At 43.2% G+C, this 23,300-nt stretch overlaps 1 protein-coding gene across 1 annotated transcript; it reads left to right on the top strand.

The window, feature by feature from the left end:
- The first annotated feature begins 4 nt into the window (after positions 1 to 4).
- On the top strand, positions 5 to 20,147 carry ZC3HC1 (zinc finger C3HC-type containing 1). The gene is made up of 10 exons (XM_045495630.1): positions 5 to 224; positions 1,735 to 1,846; positions 6,196 to 6,346; positions 6,886 to 6,969; positions 12,743 to 12,870; positions 14,255 to 14,409; positions 15,448 to 15,691; positions 16,505 to 16,717; positions 17,383 to 17,589; positions 19,718 to 20,147. Exons 1-10 carry the CDS (start codon positions 79 to 81, stop codon positions 19,784 to 19,786), a joined length of 1,509 nt encoding a protein of 502 aa, XP_045351586.1. The 5' UTR covers positions 5 to 78; the 3' UTR covers positions 19,787 to 20,147.
- Positions 20,148 to 23,300: the final 3,153 nt, after the last annotated feature.

Here is a 23,300-nt window from a genome sequence, read left to right as displayed (position 1 = left end):
GAGGAGGATCTTAACCGCGCAGAACGGAAGTTCCAGAGCCTTCAAGCCCGCGGGGAAGCAAGTCGGCAACGGACCAAGATGGCGGCGCCCAGTGAGGGGCAGGCGTTTGCCGCGGGGGTTGAAAAGAATTGGGGTGCGGTTATTCGCTCCCCAGAAGGGACGCCCCAAAAAGTCAGGCAGCTGATAGATGAGGGGATTGCTCCAGAAGAAGGAGGCGCCGAAGCGTGAGTTCACGAGTCCACCCTGGGTCCGGCGCCGGCGGATTGGAGAGGGTTTGGGGGACGCGGGCCCGGGGCGGGGGGTGGGGGGAATCCTCTGGGTCGGCACTTTTGTCTGTAGGGTTGGCAACGTCCCGGGATCTGAAAGAGACCGGGTTTACTACGTTTACTCGGTTTTAGCCTCGGGATGTACTGCTTTCAGCACCACGGGCGGCATTTTGCAATAAAACGGGTTGGGGGGCGGAAGAGGGAAAAAAGGCGACTGCTAACTGAATATGCGCTTGACATCTGTTAGTGGGGTTTCTTCATCTTTTTTGAGCCTTAGACACCTTTGGCAGCCTGGCAAAGCTTATGAATCCCTTCTCAGAATATTTTTAAATGCATAAAATAAAGTGCATAGCAACATAAAGGGGACCAGTTACTTTAGAATGCGGTTATCAAGATAGTAAAAGAAAAAAAGTGCAGTAACATGCTTCATTACTGGAAAGTTAAGTAATCTCTAGTAATAAGTCTATTATGTACCATAATTTTGAAGTAATCATGGGCATAAGTGATATTTCACAACATGTTCAACAACCGTAATGTGACAAAATGCCTGTGATTTCCACTGGTGACAAATTCATAAGTACTGCTGATGCTACTATGTTTTGTGAGGGGTTTTTTAGTACCTTCATTCGTATTTGAAGGAAGTGCTGAATTTCAGCTAGAGGTTAATAAAATAAACGTCAGTTTTTTCTCATCCAAGTTTATGGATCCTCTGAATTTCTTTCAAGAACTGCACCTCCCTGAGGCTGGCTCTCTGAGCAAGATTCCTAGAATGAGTTTATATCTTTCGAGTTATAATAGCTGCTGTCATCCTGTTTTTATTAAGATGATTTTTGTCCTCAAGGATTCCTCCCTCTACCCCTTCCAGGTGCTGTTGAAATGCCTTTCACTAAAAATAGATCATTGTATTGTTGGATTTTTACCTCCCTGAATTTTTTTCATGAAATTGCCCAAAGATCTTTACTTTGATTTGAATTCTGAAACTCTGTTTTGGGAGAGTGGGTATCAATGGTCGACTCAGGTAGAAACCTATCAAAATTATTTTTCTCTGTGTTTAAAGGAGTTCTATTTGTAAGGTGGCTCAAATTTATAATGCATAGAAGCTTTGAGTCTCATTTTGTGTTTACTAAAGTTGTGTGAAATACTGTTGGAGACCAGTAAGTGAGCTAGAAGTTCTCCGGTATAGGATTAGTGGAGCACCATGGAGGTAGAAATTACTTGAAACTTAGATATGAACGAACGGTAAAGAAATTTGAATGCCAGACTGACGAATTTGGATTCTATTTAATAATTATTGTGAAGCTAATTAATAATTTTAAGCAGAGGAATGACATTACTGAAATGATTTTTAGAAAGGTTAAAATCCAGCGTGGCGTGATTGACGCTGTGATGTGCCGAGAAGCGAGATGCAAAATGTTTAGGGAAAGTGATGCTGTGAAAGATTTCTGAGAGTTCTGCCACTTTATTTTAGGAAGGACACATCTGCCACATTCCAGTCAGTTAATGGGTCACCCCAAGCGGAACAGCCGCCATTGGAATCTACAAGCAAAGAAGCCTTCTTTAGCAGGGTGGAAACATTTTCTATATCCTTCTTTATTAGTTCACGTGAGTTGCACTTTCCGCTCCTGGAAAGAGGAATAACAGCACTTATTTTGATGTTGTAAATTTAAGAATTAAACTTGGGAAAAAAAAAAGAATTAAACTTGGTAAGATATTTTACAGGAAAATTAGCATCATTAAATGTTATTCCTCAAAGGGATATTTGAGATGATCTGGCCTTTGCTTTTTGTTGTTTCGTTAACTAATTATTTTGAGAGAGAGAGAGAGAGAGAGAGAGAGAGAACCCCAAGCAGACTCTGCACTGTCAGTGCAGAGCCCAGTATGGGGCTCCAATTCTCAAACCTCGAGATTATGACCTGAGCCGAATTCAAGAGTCAAATGCTCAACCAACTTAGCCACCCAGGTGCCTCTGACCTTTTCTTTTTGCAGAAGAAAACACTAAGAGCTTGAGAGGAAAAGGAATAGTAACTAACATTTGTATGTGGTGTGTTTTCATGTATATTATCACATTCAGTCTTCACCTTAAACCCGTGAAAATAGGTATCATTATTATACTCATTTACAGAAGAGGAAACAGTTTCAGGTAGGTTATGTGACTTGCCTTTGGTCAGCCTGCTAGCTAATGGCAGAGCCAGGATTATAGCATGAGGCTATGTATACTACACTTCCTGTCTCTTTCTGGATTTTCCCCTATATTATTAGTTATCTGTTGTATAGCAAATTACACTAAAGCTTAGTGGCTGAAAACAACAAACATGGGGCGTGCCTGGGTGGCTCAGTAGGTTAAGCATCCGACTTCAGGTTAGGTCATGATCTCATGATTCATGAGTTTGAGGCCCCCCCCCCCATTGGGCTCCCTGCTGTCAACACAGAGCCAGCTTTGGATCCTCTGCCTCCCTCTCTCTCTGCCACTTTCCCGCTCACTCACCCTCTCTCAAAAATAAACATTAAAAAAAACCACATTTTTTGTCACAATTTCTGTGGGTCAGGAATCTGGGCATGGCTTACTTGGGTCCTGTGGCTCAGGGTTCCTCACAGGCTGCAGTCATCTCCAGGCTCCGCTAAGAAAAGATGCATTTCCAAGCTCACCCACGAGCTACTGGATTGAGGGCTTCAGCTCTATAGTGGCTCTCGGGTAGACCCTCCCTGTGTACCTTGCAGCATGGGCCTATTGACAGGGACAGTTCACAAAACGTGGCAGCTGGCTTCCATCAGAGTGTGCAAGTGAAAGAGAGCAAGATAGAAGCTAAACTCTCTTTGTAACCTAATCTCACAGGTGACATCCCATCACTTGTGCCCTTTTCTATTCACTAGAGTGATTTTTTAAAAATATAAAACGATTATAGACTTGCAGAAAGGTTGCACAGGTTACAAAGAACTTCCTTTCTAAGCTACCTTTAAGTAAGTTGCCAAAGTGATACCTCATTACCCCCAGATATTTCCTACACACCAGGACTTTTTTCCTACGTAACTGCAATGCAGCCATCAAAATCAGGAAATTTCACATAATAAATTACTGCCATCCAACCCTCAGACCCCAGTCATTTCATCAGTTGTCGTAGTAATATTCTTTTTTTTCTTTTTAAGTTTAAATATTTTGAGAGAGAGAGAGAAAGAAAGTGAGCAGGGGAGAGGCAGAGAGAGAGAGGGAGAGAGAGTCCCAAGCAGGCTCTGTGCTTTGCTGTCAGCACAGAGCCCAATCTCGAACTCACAAACTATGAGATCATGACCTGAGCCAAAATCCAGAGTCGGATGCTCAACTAATTAAGCTACCCAAGTACCCCCTAATAATATTCTTTATAGTAAAAGGATCCAGTTGAGATTCTTGTTTTTCCTTGAATTTCATGATCGTGATACTTTTGAAGATTACAGGCCAGTAGTTTTGTAGAGAGTACCTCAATTCACATCCATCTGATGTTTCCTTATAGTTAGATTCAAGTAGCTTAGGAATATCACAGAATGGTGCTGTGTTCTCACTGTATCCTGTCAGGTGGCACATGAATTTGATTTATCCCTTTCCTGGTGATAATCACTTTGATCACTTGATTAGGGAGCATCTGCCCATCTTTGCCCGTCTTTTCCATTGTAACACTTCTTCTTTTGTAATTAAAAAGTGTGGTGGGGGGGCGGGGGGGGTACCTCTGAGGCTCAGGTCGTGATCTCGCAGTTCGTGTGTTCAAGCCCCGAGTTGGGCCCTGTGCTGACAGCTGGGAGCCTAGAGCATGATTCAGATTCTGTTTCCCTCTCTCTCTGCCGCTACCCTGCTCTAGCTCTTTCTCTCTCTCTCTCAAAAATAAACAAACATTTAAAAAAAGTGTTTTGTGCAGAGGTGCTTTGAAAATATACAAATATCCCATTCCTCATCAAACTTTATGTAATTTATTTATTTGTAGCAGCATGGGCTGCTTTTTCAGTGGATTTTAATCTGTAACTATCATTATATGTTTTGATATTACACTTATCCCTGATTTGGTGAGTGGGGGCCCTGTAGAGATTCTCTTTACACTCCACTTGACTCCCAACACCTCAGGGTGCGGCCTGTCTTTACCCAACTTGGGTTCTGACACCCTGTGCTGAACTGCCTCCCTCACCCTCCTGGTGGCTGTTCTCCTTGCTCACCACCTGATGGCTCTAGGACTAAATTTCTCAGGAAGAGGAAGGTATTTTAATCATCTACTGCCGTACCTTGGACTAATTCCTCATTTTCTGCAAAGGAACCTTATCCTTTGTTCTTTTTTGTTTTCATTGGATATAAATTGACCACCGCTTTGGGTATGATAATCATTTCTTTCACTTAGCCAGTTAAGTAATTCTGTTACTTTTATTTTAGGTGATGCCAACTCCTTTAACATCTGTATCTAAATTCTGTTTTCTAGGCTTCGGTCCTTCTTTTGCTATTAGAATGTTTTGAAATTCCTGTATCCCTTATAAAAATATAGAACTTTCCTCCATCTTCTTTCATGTGTTGTGTGTGTGTTGGTGTGTGTGTGTGTGTGTGTGTGTGCTCTGTAAAATAGAGCTCTTTAGGTAAAATGTTGAGTATTGAGTTTTAAAGATCAATAAATGTTTTAGGACATTTTCCCAAGCGCATACTTCTAGATGCTCTGGGTACTCTCAGCCTGTTTAACACACATAGACTACGTGCACACATTAGTTCATAATAATCAAATTTTGGGCAGGGGAAATAATGAAGAATATAATTATTATTAATTTTACTGACTATTCTTTAGAATGTAAAAGCGAACATGGTACAATAAAAGAGCATAGATGAGTGGCAGAAAATATTTCTGCTTGTTTGACTTTTACCATCCTTATTGCTGAGGCATATCCCTGTACTTTTACAAGTGTTTTTAAATCTCTAGTATTTCACAATAAATGAAAGGGAATGGCTTCTATATTCCACCCCGCAACCATTAATAACGTCAACATTGTATGTATGTATTTATTTATTTATTTATTTTTAATTTTTTTTTTTAACGTTTATTTATTTTTGAGACAGGGAGAGACAGAGCATGAACAGGGGAGGGTCAGAGAGAGGGAGACACAGAATCTGAAGCAGGCTCCAGGCTCTGAGCTGTCAGCACAGAGCCCGACGCAGGGCTAGAACTCACGGACTGCGAGATCATGGCCTGAACCGAAGTTCGGCCGCTTAACCGACTGAACCACCCAGGCGCCCCAGCATCAACATTTTAAACATGTAGAATACATAGGGCTTTGTAGAGGAAAAGTTCAAAAATTTTTCCCTCTGGTTATTACTCAAATGACTTCCGTTGTTCTGTGAAGTATGTGCCTGTGCTTTAAAAAAAAATTTTTTTTAACATTTATTTATTTTTGAGAGACAAAGCACAAGCAGGGGAGGGGCAGAGAGAGAGAGAGGGAGACACAGAATCTGAAGCAGGCTCCAGGCTCTAAGCTGTCAGCTCAGAGCCCGACGTGAGGCATGAATCCATGAGCCATGAGGTCATGACCTGAGCTGAAGTCAGAGGCTTAACCAACTGAGCCACCCAGGCGCCCTGCCTGTGCTTTAAAAATAGTTTTTCAGGGTGCCTGCATGGTTCAGTCGGTTGAGCATCCAACTCTTGATTTCGGCTCAGATCATGATCCCAGGTTTTGGAATCGAGCCCCATGTCAGCCTCTGTACTGAGCATGGAGCCTGCTTGGGATTCTCTCTCTCTCTCTCTCTCTCTCTCTCTCTCTCTCTCTCTCTCAAAATAATAAAAAAGTAAAAATTAGTTTTCCAAACTTTCCTTACTTGCTTTTCCTCTTAATCTAACGTGTTTATTCCTATATGTGTAAAGAATGAGTTAAAGTTTTCATTTCTGACTTCCTCATCTTAATATACTTGCAGCATTGTTTTTCTTAACATGAATACTCTCTGAAATGGGCAGGTAAGCCCTCTGAGCTGTCTCCACTTGTCTGTGCAAAGTACGGCTGGGTCACAGTTGAATGTGATATGCTCAAGTGTTCCAGCTGTCAGGCTTTTCTCTGTGCCAGTTTACAACCAGCTTTTGATTTTGACAGATGTAAGTATAAAGTACAAATTATGTTTTCCTCCATTTTCAAAGATGTATTAGACTGGTTTTCTAAGAAGACCAGTCACTTGTGTTTGATCAAAAAATGTGTACTGTTACATATAGCAAGGCGAATCTGTGATTGTCTTTGTCCTAATTATTAGCTTCAGTTACTACTGTTTTTTAAAACTAAGCTACTTTAGAGTGAACCTGACTTTCTGTATTCTGGGAAACTAACAGCAGAGTATATTTACTTTATGGTTTCAAAATTTATACTTAGGCAAAGAGACAAGGCACTTCTATGAAGCCTTGTGCTTTAGAACGCCCTGCCTTGTAAGATACATAATACCGTTACTGACCTTAGGATCTTGATTTAGAACTTGTTTTCTGAAAAATATTAAGATGATGCAGTTGCTAGTATTTTCATATCTTCTAAAATTATCTTAGTCATTTTTATTTTTAATTCTATCCACACTCTTAAAGGTTCTTAGTCATTAGATTTTGAATCCCTATAGTGTTTTCTAAGGCACTGCTGCCTGTATGGGTTTCAGATAAGGACCGATGTGCTGAGCTGAAGAAAGCCTTGTGCACCGCCCATGAGAAGTTCTGTTTCTGGCCAGACAGCCCCTCCCCAGGTACTTATTTCCAAGATTTCCCATTGACCATCCCTTCTTGGTTGTTGCATTTTAATATTGTCTGTTTCTTTGTGAAAATCTAGTCTTTGAAGTTTCATTTTTTCCTTTCTATTTGGGTTTTTAAAGAAGAATTTACATTCATTTACTTGTTAGGTTATTACTTAACTTTATTAAGGGCATTTGACAGCTTAGCCATGCATACATTATCCCATTTAATTCTCACAGGGGCCCTGGGAGGTAGATTACCAACACAGTTTTTTAAGTGAGGAAACAGAATCAGAGATCTTTGGGTGGAGGGAGGGAGGGAGGGAGGGAGGGAGAGAGAGAGAGAGAGAGAGAGAATTAAAAAAAGAGGCTCAATGTAGAGCCTGACATGGGGCTCGATCCCACAAGCCTGGGATCATGACCCAAGCTGAAATCAAGAGTCAGTCACTCAACTAACTGAGCCACCCCGGCACCCAGAATCAGAAATCTTAAAACCAACTGGTGAGGAGGCAAAACTGTGGTTTTATCTGCTTTCAAACTCTCTGCTTTGCCCCCCATAGCAAGCAGTCCCATGTTCTCCCCAGGCTTCCTTTGGTGCACTAACTGTGGCAGTTAAATGGAGTTGGGGTTCGGTTCCTAAAACCAACTCACAGGAAGCCAAATGAGAGTGATTACAAATGTATAATTTGTCCCAGTGAAGTGACACAATATAAACAACAGCATTGAAGCCAAAGCCCTCTCTTGAATCCGGTGAATTTGTGATTGTCTTCACTTGAGTTATTGACTTTAATCATTACTTTTTTAAAAAACTAGGCTACTTTAGAGTGAATCTGACTATGTATTCTGGGAAACTAACAGCAGGATATGTTTGCTTTATGGTTCCAAAATTTATACTTAGGCAAAGAGACAGGAATTTTATGAAGCCTCATACTCTAGAATGCCCTGCCTTATAAAATATATGATAGCTCCTTTGTTACTGGTCTTAGGATCTTGATTTAGAAGTTGTTTTGTGAAAAATATTACGGTGATGCAGTTGCTAATATTTTCATATTTTTTTAATTCAGTTTTTTTTAACGTTTATTTTTGAGACAGAGGCAGAGCACAAGCAAGGTGGGGGGGACAGAGAAAGAGAGGGAGGCACAGAATCCAAAGTAGGCTGTAGGCTCCGAGCTCTTAGCTCAGAGCCTGACACAGGGCTCAAACTCACAAACCGGGGATCATGACCTGAGCCCAAGTCAGATGCTCAACCTACTCAGCCACCCAGGCATCCCAATATTTTCATGTCTTTTAAAGTTCTTTTAGTTCTTTTTCTTTTTAATTGTATCTATACTCTTTTTTTTTTTTTTTTTTTTTTTAAGATTTCTTTTTTTTTCAACGTTTATTTATTTTTGGGACAGAGAGAGACAGAGCATGAACAGGGGAGGGGCAGAGAGAGAGGGAGACAGAATCGGAAACAGGCTCCAGGCTCTGAGCCATCAGCCCAGAGCCCGACGCGGGGCTCGAACTCACGGACCGCGAGATCGTGACCTGGCTGAAGTCGGACGTTTAACCGACTGCGCCACCCAGGCGCCCCCTCTTTTTTTTTTTTAAAGTAGGTTCCATGCCCAATGTGGGGCTTGAACTCATGACCCTGTGATCAAGAGCCGTGTGTTCTACCAACTGAGCCAGCCAGGTGCCCCAATAGTATCTTGGACTCTTAAAGACTCTTAAGTGTTGTATGCACAAAATGCTTCAGAATGAGGGAGCCCAAAATGTAGTCACAAGTGGGAGTTTTAAATATTTTACTGGTCACATGGGCATATTCCTGCTGAGTGAGTAACTTCTACAGCAGAGCCTTCTGGAGGGCTCACCAAGACCAGGTGCAAAACTCAATGCTTGACCAGACATTAGTGCCAAAAAGTAGGTATACTTTTTATTATTTCAGTAGGACAACTCAGGCTAATTCCAGGGTCACTGACACCTGGGAATATTCTATGAATAACCACTAAGAAGAAAAAAAAAATAGATTGAAAATGTTCATAGAGTGCCATCTACTGATAGATGAACAGGTGCTAGAAAGGGACTATTAGGAAATGATTTTTTAAAAATTTTTTAGGTTTTTATTTATTTTGAGAGAGCGAGTGAGCAGGGAAGGGGCAGGGAGAATCCCAAGCAGGCTCCGCTCCTGATGCAGGGCTTGAACCCACAGACTGTGAGACTGTGACCTGAGCCGAAAGGAAGAGTAAGATGCTTAACTGACTGAGCCACCCAGGTGCCCCGAGAAATAACAGGTTTTTTTTTTTAACTTTTTTTTTTAAAAAAACATTGATTTATTGTTGAGAGACAAAGACAGACAGAGCATGAGCAGGGGAGGGGCAGAGAGAGAGAGGGAGACACAGAATCCGAAGCAGGCTTCAGACTCTGAGCTGTCAGCACAGAGCCCGACGTGGGGTTTGAACCCATGAACCGGGAGATCGTGACCTGAGCCAAAGTCGGACGCTCAACCAGCTGAGCCACCCAGGCACCCCAAGAAATAACATTTAAAAAAAATTTTTTTTTTAACGTTTATTTATTACTGAGAGATGGAGAGACACAGAGCATGAGCAGGGGAGGGGTAGAGAGAGGGGGAGACACAGAATCCGAAGGCTCCAGGCTCTGAGCTGTCAGCACAGAGCCCGATGCGGGGCTCGAACTCACAAACTGCGAGATCATGACCTGAGCCGCAGTCGGTCACTTAACCAACTGACCACTCAGGTGACCCAAGAAATAACATTGTAAAGTGAAGGTCATGGTAACAGAAGTTTCTGCTGTTGGCCCAGCTATTTCTCTGGATAGTACAACCACATTCGCTCCTTGAGGATGTGAATCGTCTCTCCGTGTGCCCTGTCCAGGTTTCTAGGATCCGCCCAGGACCCTGCTGGTGGTTCCTGCCTCTTGGTACTACACACTCAGCTTTCTTGGTCCTATTCATAACTTCAGCTGCCACCTACTTGCATACCTCTAACTCCTATCCAGACCTCTCTTTTGAGCCTGACTCATTTCCAGCTGCCTTCTAAACATTTCCATGTAATATCTGCTGCAGACCTGGAATTCAACATATACAAAACTGAATGCTTCATTTTATACCTAGAACTTGCTTCTCATCTTCTATGTTCTCCATCTTGGTAAATGGTACTGATACCCACCCACCCCCCCCCCACCAGTTGTCCTAGCCAGAAACCTGGAAGTCACCTTAGATGCTCTTCCCTGTTGTCACCACCTGGTCCTATCCATCCTACCTCCCAAATCTGAAATGTGACCTTTCAGTTATATCGTCCCTTGGTTTGGTTCTTTCACATTCAAGAGACTTTAGTGTGAAGAAAGGAACACTGACAACTATCTGTACTTTTAGTGCTTTTATTTATTAAGCGTATCTAATAAATACAGTTTTGTAGGTAATTTTTTTCTAACACGTACCAGTATTTACAAACAAAACTAAATCCCTTTAAACATTTCAAATTATAACAATTATAATTACTAATTTACTAGACTGATTATTTTGAACATATCAAACACTGAAGTAGACCAAATACTCACATGTTAGTTATAAAACATATTTTAATTCCTGTTAAAACATTTACATGATGGGTTTAATTTCTTCTGTTTGCTCTTTTGCCTTCATCAATTTTTACTAGTATTTTCTTAGAATTGTAGGGATCAGACCAAACCCTGAATTGGAAGGTGATCAGAAGGACATTGGGATCTGTTTTTTTCTCCTAAATTTTGTCAAACCTGAGCCACTGGTCATCAGAACATGTTTTATTTTTATTGTTAAACCTCACTTGATTTTGTAAAGTCCATACCTTTTTTGTTGATCTTAGTTTTGTTTTTTGTTTTTTTTTTTAATTTTTTTTTTTTCAACGTTTATTTATTTTTGGGACAGAGAGAGACAGAGCATGAACGGGGGAGGGGCAGAGAGAGAGGGAGACACAGAATCGGAAACAGGCAGGCTCCAGGCTCTGAGCCATCAGCCCAGAGCCCGACGCGGGACTCAAACTCCCGGACCGCGAGATCGTGACCTGGCTGAAGTCGGACGCTTAACCGACTGCGCCACCCAGGCGCCCCAATCTTAGTTTTTTATAATCAGACATTCCTTGTAAAATGATACATCTTTTTAAATTGATGGCATATATTTTTGACATATTTGGTTACTGGCAACAAGTTTAAATAGTTTGATAATATTTAATAATATTAGAGACCAAAATCTGGTTGTTAATGATACAATAAAAGGCGGACAAAAGTGCTATTGTTAACTACTTTTGTATCTCTCTCTTTTTTTTTAAGTTTTTATTTATTATTTATTTTGACAGAGGGTGTGGGGGGAGAGAGAAAATCCCACGCAGGCTCTGCACTGTCAGCACACAGCCCGACGTGGAGCTTGAACTCATGAACCGTGAAATCACGACCTGAGCCAAAATCGAGAGTCAGACGCTCAACCAACTGAGCCACCCAGGTGCCCCTGTACCTCTTAGTAATAACTCTGGAAAAGAGATTTTTTCTTCCTTTTTTTTTTTTTTTTAAATGTTTATTTTTGAGAGAGAGAGGTTACCCAGGGGAGAAGCAGAGAGAGAGGGAGACAGAGGATCCAAAGCAGGTTCTGTACTGCCAGCACAAAGCCTGATGCGGGACTCGAACTCACAAACTGAGATCATGACCTGAGCCAAAGTTGGACGCTTAACTGACTGAGCCACCTGGGTGCCCTTTTCTTTTCTTTTTTCTGTTTCTGTTTATTTATTTTTTTGAGAGAGCAGGAGCACGCATATATGTGGGCAAGCGGGGCAGGGGCAGAGGGCGAGTGAGAGAATCTTAAGCAGGCTCCGTGCCCAGCTCAGAGTCTGACCCAACACAGAGCCCCACATGGAGCTCGATCTCACAGCTGTGAGATCGTTGACCTGAGCCAGAATCAAGATTTGGACCCTTAACTGAGTGAGCCACCCAGAACCCCCACCCCCCCCCCATTTTTTAAACAGCCTTATTGAGGAATAATTGACATAAAATGTGCATATTTAGGTGTACGGTTTGGTAAGTTGTGACATCCTTGTGGGCTTGTGAAACCATCACTGCCAGATTTCTATTTAACATCAGGAGTTGATATCATTATCCCAATTTAACACTATATATTACCGTGCCCTGTTTTTCTTACAGTATGAAGTGTCATTGATCATTAAGAGTTTTATAACATGGATGCTCCTTCTCTCCATCTTTGTGCCACCAGTATCTTGCAGGGATTATTACCTTAGGTCACTTTAATGTCTGCTAAGCTTATTATTTTTTTTTTTTTGCATCCCAGCTGGCCTTTTATGATCTCTACTCTAAACTACTGCATATTATCTATAATATCTCTTCCTCCTTTAAAAAAATCTTTTCGGTAATTTCTCTTCACATACATTAGTAAAATCGTGGTCTAGTTACTCTCTACACTTCAACCCCGTCTCCTACTACTTTCCCCACGGGCGCACTGGGTTCCAGTCCCGTGAAACTGTTTAGAAACTCCGCACCTGTCCCATCCTTTGGGCCTTTGCTTTTGCACACTGTTGTTGGTCTCAAATTCAGCTTAGACCTGACTGCTTCTGAGAAACCTTTCTCGAGAAATCTACTTTTTTAAACATATTCACAAAAACATCACAGCTCTGTCAAAAAAAGTCAATAATTCTTAATATCTTCAAGTACTTAATCAGTTTTATCAGTACCTGTCCCCTGTCGTTCCATACACGTCTTTGACTTTTTACCATTTACACCAATATGAGCTTCCAGTTTACCTTGTCCGCAGATCGATTTGGGATGTTGCCGTTGGATGAGCCTGCTGTTCTTGTTAGTGAATTCCTAGATCGTTTTCAAAGCCTTTGTCACTTGGACCTTCAGCTTCCTTCCCTGAGGCCAGAGGACTTGAAAACTATGGTGAGTTTTCCTTAGCGAGCCTACAGCGGTCTTCAGTTGTCACTAGCGTTTGTACGTGAAGCATTTCCTTAAATGACCAGAGGATTCAGATTGCTGTGAAGAGAGCTAGTTGTTTGCCCCTCAACTGGACTTTTTCAGTCTCTGCTAGAAGGGCAGCTATTGACAGTTAAGTAAATGGTTCCCTCGAAACTTCTAGATATTCTTTAAATGGCATACGTTCAATTTTATCTTGAGTTGTTACTTAAACTATTTAACAGAAGATACTGAAATGTGACTTCATATGGTTTATTGCTTATCATTTCCCAAAGAAAATACTCCAGGAGAAGTTATAAACTCCCTTCTCCCCTGTGAGTAGAAATTAGAAATGCTCTGCCCTATCTTTAGTGTCCCTATCTAGTGTCCTGTTTCATCACCCTGCACACACTCTGGAGACAAGCTTTACTGTAGGAAATAGTAGCTATTATTTTGCTTCTTCAAGTTGCAAGGCCATTTGGATTTTAACTGAAGTGTTACCCTCTGTGCCTATTATAAATGTCCCTTGTCCATAGCCAAGGCAGCTTTTTTGTTCACCTTGTCAGTTCTTTATTATTCTTAGTACAAAAATAAAGACCTTGGTAAGTTCTCATTTTGTCAAGAAGTAAATTTAGTGTCAGGTCAAGATATAAATAGTAATCTGTTTTTCCTATTTTGGTTTGAAGTGTACAGGTTTGAGAGAAAATCCGCAATTGGTAAATATCTTTTTTTGGGAGAGAGAGTGCACGTGCAGGGGAAGGGCAGAGAGAGAGGGAGAAAGAGAATCCCAAGGAGGGTTCTCACTGTGAGCGCAGAACCCAATCTCCCCAATGGTCAGATCATGATCTGAGCTGAAATCAAGAGTCAGGTGCTTAAAGGACTGAGCCACCAAGGCACTCTTGTAAATTGATTTTTTTTAAGTTTATTTATTTTGAGAGAGCGAGGTGGGGGAGGGGCTAAAAGGAGAGAGAGAATCCCAAGCAGGCTCCTCACGTCAGCTTGGAGCCCAACAGGGAACTCAGTCCCATGAATCGTGAAATCATGATCTGAGCCAAAATCAAGACTTGGGCACCCAACTGACTGAGCTACCCATGTGCCCCTGCAATTGGTAAATTGAAAACAAATTAGTACTAAGAAAAGATTTAGTAGTTCTAGGAAAACTGCTACCTTTCTCAGTCAGTAGATCCAGAGCAATACAGAAAGGTTTGTAATACCTTAGCCCTGTCCTAGAAGTAAGCCTTCCATAATGAAGAGAATTGTCTTCGTGTTTGGCATTTCTTTCATGATTTATGCGTTGTACCGTCTAAGTACATCATTATATGTCATTTTTGTGGTTGGACGTTTAATTTAAGGAACCGTGGTTCCTTTATAGTGCTTGACAGAAGACAAGATCAGTCTTCTCCTGCACCTGCTTGAAGACGAACTTGATCACCGAACGGATGAGAGAAAAGCTGTAAGCAAATTAGGCTCAGACATCCAAGTCCACGTCACTGCCTGTGTCCTCTCTTTGTGCGGCTGGGCATGCAGGTCAGTCAGTGAATTTGCAGGGTGACATGAACTTTGACATCGTCATACACTGGTTTACATCAGTCACTGATAGTATTTGTAGATCACATGGTGTTTTCCTGTCAGAAAAGCAGACAAAGAAAACCTAAGAGGGTGGTGAGGGGATGATAAGAATCAGTAACAGTTCCAGAATTAGAACGCGGGAATTCTTGGACACACCTGAACTTTGGGGGTTTTTTTTTTGTTTTTTTTTTTTTTACTATCGCTTTCCAGCTGGGAATTTGTGCTCCTGTAAGCAGTGAAGCTCCTTTCTGTTTATAGAAAGGAAGAAAAATCAGTTGAGTTCATAAAAACTACCAAAGGAAACGTCAGCCAGAGTCCTCTGAGCCTCCATGTTGGTATTTCTATTCCAGCTGCTCAATTTAGCATAGACTCCCTCTGAGATAGAAAACTGTTGCAACTGGGACACCTGGCTGGCTCAGTCGGTAGAGCATTCAACTCTTGATCTCAGGATTATGAGTTCCAGCCCTGTTAGGGATAGAGATAACTTAAAAATAAAATATTAAAAAACCAAAAAACTGTTTGAACCAATCTTGATTTACCTTAACTACGCATTCTTTGATAGATCAAGGGATATTTTCTATTTAAGGTTTGTTTGTTTATTTTAAAGTTTATTTAAGTTATCTCTACACCCATTGTGGGGCTTGAACTCAAGACCCTGAGATCAAAAATTACATACTCTTCTGACTGAACCAGCCAGGTGCCCCAGGAATATTTTCATTTAAAAGGAACAGAAGAAATTTATAAAATAACCTTTAATGTAGTCTTGCCTTCGAGATGACACCAAGACCATTAGATCTTTCTGTAGGAACTTTGTGAGCGACACTGGAGTTGGGGTCCTGAGATCAGAGGACAGGGGCCTCTAGATGCCATGATTCCCAATCCACTGGACTGTTCCAGAGACTTATTTGATGAGATAAAGCATTCTCACAAATGATTACACTTAGTCCCTTGGAAGTGTTACCTTTTGAGAAAACTCTCTTTTCTATTCCTACCTAGTTCTTCTCTGGAACCCATGCAGCTCTCCTTGATAAGCTGTTCACAGTGTACGAGGAAGGTGGGGCTCTGGGGCTTCCAGCAGATGGAGTCTTCCATGACTGAACTGGACGCATCGTTTGGCCTGACCAGCTCCCCCATCCAAGGCCCTGAGGGGCGGGCAGAGCGCTTCCCTCTGGTGCCGGAATCTCCTCGGAGGATGATGACTCGGAGTCAGGATGCCACATTTTCCCCTGGCTCCGAGCAGGTATAGACTTACTTGGCTTGTTGGGGTGGCCTTTTTAAAAGCGGCATTCTTGGGGGCGCCTCGGTGGCTCAGTCCAACTTGAGTGTCTGACTTTGGCTCAGGTCATGATCTCAGGATTCATGAGTTCGAGCCCCGCATCAGGCTCTGTGCTGACAGCTCAGAGCCTGGAGCCTGCTTCCGATTCTGTGTCTCCCTCTCTCTCTGCCCTTCCCCTGCTCGTGCTCTGTCCCTCAAAAATAAATAAACATTAAAAATAATAAAGCAAGTAAGCAAGCGTTCTTGGGGTGCCTGGATGTCTCAGTTGGTTAAGCTTCCGACTCTTGATTTTGGCTCAGGTCATGTTCTCAGTGGTTCTTGAGACCAAGCCCCACGTCAAGCTCTGTTCTGACAGCGAGGAACCTGCTTGGGATTGTCTCCTCCTCTTTCTCTGCCTCTCCCCCTGCTCATGCATGCTTTCTCTCTCACACTTTCTCAAAATAAATAAATGAACATTAAAAAAAAAAAAGCATTCTTGCCAAAAGTGTTGTGGTGGAAAAGTTGGAGATTAACTTAGGTGGGGAAGCTTTAGTTCTGACCACAGTGATCAAAATACCGCGTGTTTTTATTCACCAGTTGCAACACAGAAGCTAAATTCATGATTTTGTATAAAAATCGATTATTTTTTGAAGAGTTTAGATATGTCGACAGTCCAGAAAGTAAATTCTCACAGTTTAAACTGTGAAGTATTTGTTTTCACCTGCTTCTAGAAATACGTCTTCTGACCATAGTCATTTCCATCATTGGTGTACTTCTCTTCCCTCTTCTTTCCTTCAGGCTGAAAGGAGCCCAGGCCCTGTCGTCTCCCGAACTCGGAGCTGGGACTCTTCTAGTCCCGTTGACCGTCCTGAGCCAGAGGCTGCTAGCCCCACCACCAGAACTCGTCCTGTGACCCGAAGTATGGGAACAGGAGACGGCACTGGCCTGGAAGTGCCATCTAGCCCTCTCCGGAGAGCCAAACGGGCTCGCCTCTGCTCTTCTAGCAGCTCGGTGAGTCCACCTGCGTGTAGATGTCATGGAGCGCAGACAGCACGCAAGACCCTCACCGCGTAGTACAGAGAAGCAGGTGTGGTCCTGTGGCTGTGAGAAGACCATGTGATAAGTTTCAAGATGGGATAGTTGGGTGACCAAAAGGAAAAAACTTGAAGAGGTTTGTCATTTCAGTTCTTTGGAATGGATTCTGCAGAGGTAGTAACTATTTCAAGCGCATGGGGCTGGCAGGGGGATGGGAGGACATACCTGATCAGGTGCTGTTGATTTAACACAAAGGGAATGAAAGAATTTGGAAAGAGAGTGGGCACTACATAGGCAGTGTTCAGATTTTTTTTTTAAAGTGTATTTATTTTGAGAGACAGCATGAGCTGGGGAGGGACAGAGAGTGAGGGAGACAGGATCCCAAGCAGGCTCTGCACTGACAGCTGCACGCCTGATGCGGGGCTTGAACTCGTGAACCGTGAGATCACGACCTGAGCCAAAGTCAGATGCTTAACCAGCTGAGCCACCCAGGTGCCCCGACATAGGCAGCGTTTAAAGGAGACATCAAATTGGAAACGCGGGCAGTTGTGAGATTCTGAACTGGACAACTCACAGCAGTGCCTCTCTGGATTGACGTGGCCTCTGCCCTTCATCAGCACTGTTTCTTTTCCTCCTCTCAGGACACATCTTCCCGAAGCTTCTTTGATCCCACCTCTCAGCACAGAGACTGGTGCCCTTGGGTGAATGTCACATTTGGCCAGGATACCAGGGCGGATGGCAGAACTGAGGCAGAGGCCAGTGCCGCGGCAGAGCCAGGCTGGAAGGCCGTGCTGAACATCCTCTTGGCCCACAAGCAGTCCAGCCAGCCAGCTGACACAGACTCCATGGTGAGATAAGCCGTTGCCTCTGTGTGTGCAGCACTTGCTGTTTATGGGATGAGGAACAGGGGCTGGTCCTATAATTAGCACCCTGCCTGCCCTCAGCTGTCATAAGTCAGGTTAGACTGAGTCCGGGTTCGTCCGGGAGAACAGGCGTGGAACTGATTCAGTCTTCCTGCAGTTTAGCATTTGGCATTCCCATCAAATTCTGGTAAATTCTTTGTCTTCTCAACTAAAGTGATTCAAAGTAGAAAAGGAATACAGAACCAGAACTAGATGATGAGGCAGCTGTTCCGGCCTCCTGTTGCACAACAGCTGCTTTTTCTATCAGTTGCTGTCACTTGCATTTGGAGCCTGGCCAGTTAGCTTAGCCGTCTGAGTACTGTGCCCTGACCCCACGATTGCGATTTCATTCCTCACGGTGGGCACGTTACTTGGCTCTGTTCCACAGCCCCAGACTTGTGCCCTGAGCCTCAGCAAGCCACGGCAGTAGTGATTGCTGCTACCGCACATGTGGGCAAATGCAAATCCATCGTGACAGCTGAGAAGACGGGTCACGTGTTTACTGTGTGTAAAGGATGGAAGTGATAGGAGGGTAAGCATTAAGGAGTCACGGAAACTGGGTTCTCTTTCCTTTGCTGGCTCATTGCCAAATTTGCCTCTTAGCACGGTGTAAATAGAATAATTTCTGATTTCCATAACCTCCAAGGACAAAGTAAGATAATACTTGCCGGTACACGTTCAAAAGAAGTGGTCCCAGGTTCGCGGCTCAACAGGATCATGGGATTCTACTGGGGACAACGATAGCAAGCCCGAGAATGTACATCTGTACCCTTTTAATACACAAATGAAGGCTTTCCAGGTTTTTCCGCAGGAAGAAAATCTACGTTTTTCTAATTTAAAACCTTTGCAAATACATAAAGCTATCTGAAGACAAATAATCTGCACGTAAATTCTTCTGCCTAGATCTTCATGAAATAGTGTACTGGAAGTTTTTATTGACTCCCCTCTGTCACTGTCTTACTTACAAGAAATCCCACAGGGTTTTTACGGGGTTTTTTGTTTTTGTAGTGGGAAAAGTTGGCCTCATAATTGACCCTGGTTTCCAGGACTTTTAAGATCCTTTTTGGTGGTTTGTCTTTTAACCTTCCCACAGCTGCTGTGACTGGGAAGTCCAGAGCTTAATGAGGCTACACAAAGGATCCTCATGTTAGAAAAAAGCTTATGTTGTTTTTCAACTAAAGTTCCTTTTAACGTTGTCACCGTATTAACTAAATTCCCCTCGGTCATTAGTAAGAGCTCAAACTCCCCCCACCCTCACCTCCCACCCCGGGACTTTTATTTTATTGAAACATTCATCCACAAAGGGGATGAGAAAACAGTGAAAATGTCATCTGATGTCAGAAACTGGAGATAACTTTATGGATTATCTGCTAGATTATTATTTATGTTCTCATTGAGACCCTGTGCTCTTTATTGTGCCTCTCAAAGGCTGAGAGATCAGCGTGTTCTGATTCACTGAGAACTTTTATCTTTTAGTGAATTGTTTTGTCTCCCTGTAACACCATTTCTCAGAATCTCAGATCACTTCATAGGCATGATCAAGTGGCGGTGAGAGTCTTCCTATTATTAGCTCTGCTGGCTAAAAATGAAGCTGAGAAGGCCAGGGTCATAGTTTAAGCTCTAAAGAGTCATTTATTTTACTCCTTGGCCTTGAATTATACTGTTAACCCCAGTGAAGCATCACATGAATGTGAATCTTTGTTCACAAGAAATAACGAACTAGGGCCAATTCGGAAACCGGTGGATGTGTGCACTGCACTAATGGTGGGTCAGGAGTGTCAGCCTCACAAAGATGAGGACAGATGAAGATACTTGGAGGGAGGACATGAGCCATGTGTTAGAGGCTCAGAGTGTGTTAGCAGTCTTGTGACAGAACGCAGATTTTTAGTCTGGTTTTAGATGTGTGTTCTGTATACAATATAAAGTAATACGAAATATAAAATGGGTTTTATTCAATTCTAGATGTACCTAGATCCCTGTGGGAGGAATTTATAGACGAATCCTTAACGCCGTTACCCGTCTTTCATCTCTATAAAAAAATTTCATCTCTAACAATGAGCTTTTCTACCTATAGAGTCTCTCTGAGAAATCAAGGAAGGTATTCCGAATATTCCGGCAGTGGGAATCCTTATGCTCCTCCTGAAGATATTCCAGCCCTTCCTGGAGAGAAGCGGAATGAGTGACTTGGAGAAGCAAGAGTCTGAATTCCCTTTTGGGCGGCGGATTTCTCCATCCCGGTTTAATCACAAGGATCCCCCGTCTTTGTAAAAGGCAGCGTCACTGTCTGCCGTCTGCCTGAGGGGAAGCCTGTTTCCGTGCCGGGATTGGACAGGTGAAGTACGCCAAGCCTGGCTCTGTTAAGGGAGTGCGGGGTGGTTAAACTAGATGGAGGACCGAGCACTTGAGCTCTTCTGGTGTCTGTCAGTACGGGCTGGTGTTGTGAAGACTCTTGTGTCCCAGGAATGTGACAGAATGTGTTAATAAAATACTTATTAGGATTCTTACTGCCGGCGAGTTGTGTTCCTCCTTGCCTCTGGGCTGTTATAAACAAGGCAGACACTGAGCACACGTCAGTGGAGCAGTAGGCAGAATCAAGATTTTCATTTTCAGATTGGCCACAAAGCCTGAAATTTGCTTGTGATTCTCATCAAAGAGGTATTTCTTTTTTTTTTTTTTTTTTAATTTTTAAAAATTTTTTTAACACTTTATTTATTTTTGAGACAGGGAGAGACATGAGCATGAACAGGGGAGGGTCAGAGAGAGGGAGACACAGAATCTGAAACAGGCTCCAGGGTCTGAGCTGGCAGCACAGAGCCCGACGCGGGGCTCGAACTCACGGACCGTGAGATCATGACCTGAGCCGAAGTCGGCCGCTTAACCGACTGAGCCACCCAGGCGCCCCTCAAAGAGGTATTTCTGAACCAGAGAGTGTTCGTTATGTCACCGGGAGATCTCCTGATGTGTTACAGTGAATGGTAGGCTGTTCGTGTTCTCTGTTCACTTTGACAACAATAGGCTAGGTGAGGGAGGAAGGTCCTTCAGGAGAGACACCCTCTCCACATGCCTTCCGGTACACGGCTCCCCCCGAGGGGGACTCCCCCAGGCTCCTTCACTGCTGCTGGTGAGCATCAGTCTCTGTGGTGAAGAATGACCCTGACCTGCCCCGTCTAAATAAGACTGCCCCCTGATAAAGGGACCATGAAAGCTGATAAGGGGACACTGATAAAGGGACATTTCTCTGAAATGTCATATTTTCTTTGAGTAACTGTAGTTTGTTTTATGACTCACTTTTTAAAAAAAATTTTTTTAACGTTTATTTTTGAGAGACAGAGAGTGAGCAGGGGAGGGGCAGAATGAGGAGGAGACACAGAATCCGAAGCAGGCTCCAGGCTCTGAGCTGTCAGCACAGAGCCCGACGTGGGGCTTGAACCCACGAACTGCGAGATCATGACCTGAGCCGAAGTCAGACGCGTGACCAATTAGGACTCACTTTTATACTCCAGTATCTTAAAGAAAATAAGACATCATAATATTCTGCCCCTGCTAAAACTTCGGTTTCCGTCTCTAAATACATTTTTTCTATTTTCTTTATCCAACGAAAATTAACGATCTCTTAACATCATCTAATACCCAGTCCATATGCAAAATTCCTGGGTATTCCGAATGTTTTTACATTTGATTTGTCTAAACCAGGATCCAATTCAAGATCATGGGTTACGTAAATCTCTTTAGTTTGAAGGAGAGTCCCTTTTTTTAATGCATGTCAGATTTTCTAATTTGTCATTTTTCAATCCTAATTTTTAAAAGGGTAAATAGTGTTGATATCTCTTCTGAATGAAGCCCCTGTCAGTGGCTGAGGCCAGGAGAGGCTGCTTCCAGGTTATTTTGTAGGGGTGCTCTTTTACCTTCAGCGTGAGCGTGCGTTGTCAGGCCCCGTGGTCTCCTTAGAGGGGCACACTGCCAGGCAGCTCTCAACGTTTATTTATTTTTGGGACAGAGAGAGACAGAGCATGAACGGGGGAGGGGCAGAGAGAGAGGGAGACACAGAATCGGAAACAGGCTCCAGGCTCTGAGCCATCAGCCCAGAGCCCGACGCGGGGCTCGAACTCACGGACCGCGAGATCGTGACCTGGCTGAAGTCGGACGCTTAACCGACTGCGCCACCCAGGCGCCCCGTGCCAGGCAGCTCTCTAATGTTCATGGACATGAGCCTTTGGGCCCAGGGGGTAAGCCCTTTGCTGACTGGTGACTAAGTGAGTTTGAAGTCTGCTGTCTGGCAGCTCCTGTCGTCTAGGTCACCACTTTAGGAGTGGTGTAGAATCATTAACACAAGGTCTTCAAAAGGACCGCAACCCTGATTCCAGGTTATAATAATGTGGGTAAATTTTTAAAAGTCTTTCCACTGCATTTTTTTTTTTTTTTTTTTTTTGAGAGAGAGAGAGTGCACACACTTGTGATCTAGAGAGTGGTAGAAGGAGAGAGAGATTTTTTTTTTTTTTTAATCTTTCTAAGTTTATTTTGAGAGAGTGCACACAGCAGGGAAGGAGCAGAGAGAGAGAGGGAGAGAGAGAATCCCAGGCACTGTCAGCACAAGCCCTATGTGGGGCTTGAACTCTTGAACCGTGAGATCATGACCTGAGCCAAGAGCATCCAGAGTTGGATGCTCAACTGACTGAGCCATCCATATGCCCTTCCGCTGCAATTTTTAATTTATACCTCCCTCCAGGGAAAATAGTCACATTTCTTTAAAAAAGACAAAGCTCCACAAGTTTTGTTTATGAGTGTGTGTTTAAAGTATAAATGGAAGCAGTTTGGGATGGGCTTTGTGCAATTCAAGAAACATTCCGTCTCTTCCGTGTGCAAGGCCCTGTACAAGCCCTTGGGTAATGCAAAGGTGAAGGACTACCTGCTTCCTGCCCTCAAGGAGTCTGTCTCCCAGGCTGAAAGTCAAGTTTATAGACACCTGTTGCACAAGACAGAGTGCTCAATACTCTGGAAGAATTAGTATAACAAAAGAAGCGAGGGCCGCCTGGCTGGCTCTGTTGGTAGAGCATGCGACCCTTTGATCTCAGGGTTGTGAGTTCAAGCCCCACGTTGGGCATAGAGCCTATTTAAGAAAAATAAGAATCAACTCTCACGTATGGAATTGGAGAGAATTTTCAGGAAGGTATAGATTTGAGCTGGACCTGGAGATGAGTGGGAGATGTAGGCTCTGTGAGAACTGGGACCTTGTCCCTCTTTTTTTTTTAAATCTACCCCCACACATGGGGCTCAAACTCCTGACTCCAAGATCAAGAGTCCTATGCTCCACCAGCCAAGCCAGCCAGGCACCCCCTTGTCTGTCTTATTTATAATGTCAGCACTTGAAACTGCCTGGCTCACGATAGACACTTAATGAAATAAGGACATTTGAGGCTAAAGGAATGTTGTGAGCAAATGAGCAGAATTTCACGTGTTCCTGAAAGAGCAGGTGTTCTGCTGTGGCTAGACCTTTGCACTGAGGAATGGAAGAGAGAGGAAAAGAAAATAAAAGTTGGGCCAGATAGGAATCTTGTATGTTCCGCTGAGGAGCGTGGTCTTGATTCTGTTGGAAAACGGAAAACTCATTGAAGAGTTTTTGAGCTGGGAAGTGACATTAGTGCTTAGGAAGATAATTC

This window comes from Leopardus geoffroyi, chromosome A2 (assembly GCF_018350155.1).
Source record: "Leopardus geoffroyi isolate Oge1 chromosome A2, O.geoffroyi_Oge1_pat1.0, whole genome shotgun sequence".
NCBI lineage: Eukaryota > Metazoa > Chordata > Mammalia > Carnivora > Felidae > Leopardus > Leopardus geoffroyi.
The sequence above is the reverse complement of the archived record's forward strand: the minus strand, read 5'-3'. Positions and strand labels throughout refer to the sequence as shown.

Bases quoted from the DNA above. Each gene is read 5' to 3' on its own strand.
- ZC3HC1 (XM_045495630.1), top strand. From the start codon at position 79: ATGGCGGCGCCCAGTGAGGGGCAGGCGTTTGCCGCGGGGGTTGAAAAG. The intron at 225-1,734 runs GTGAGTTCACGA...ACTTTATTTTAG, and splicing joins GAAGAAGGAGGCGCCGAAGC to GAAGGACACATCTGCCACAT. The intron at 12,871-14,254 runs GTGAGTTTTCCT...GTTCCTTTATAG, and splicing joins CAGAGGACTTGAAAACTATG to TGCTTGACAGAAGACAAGAT.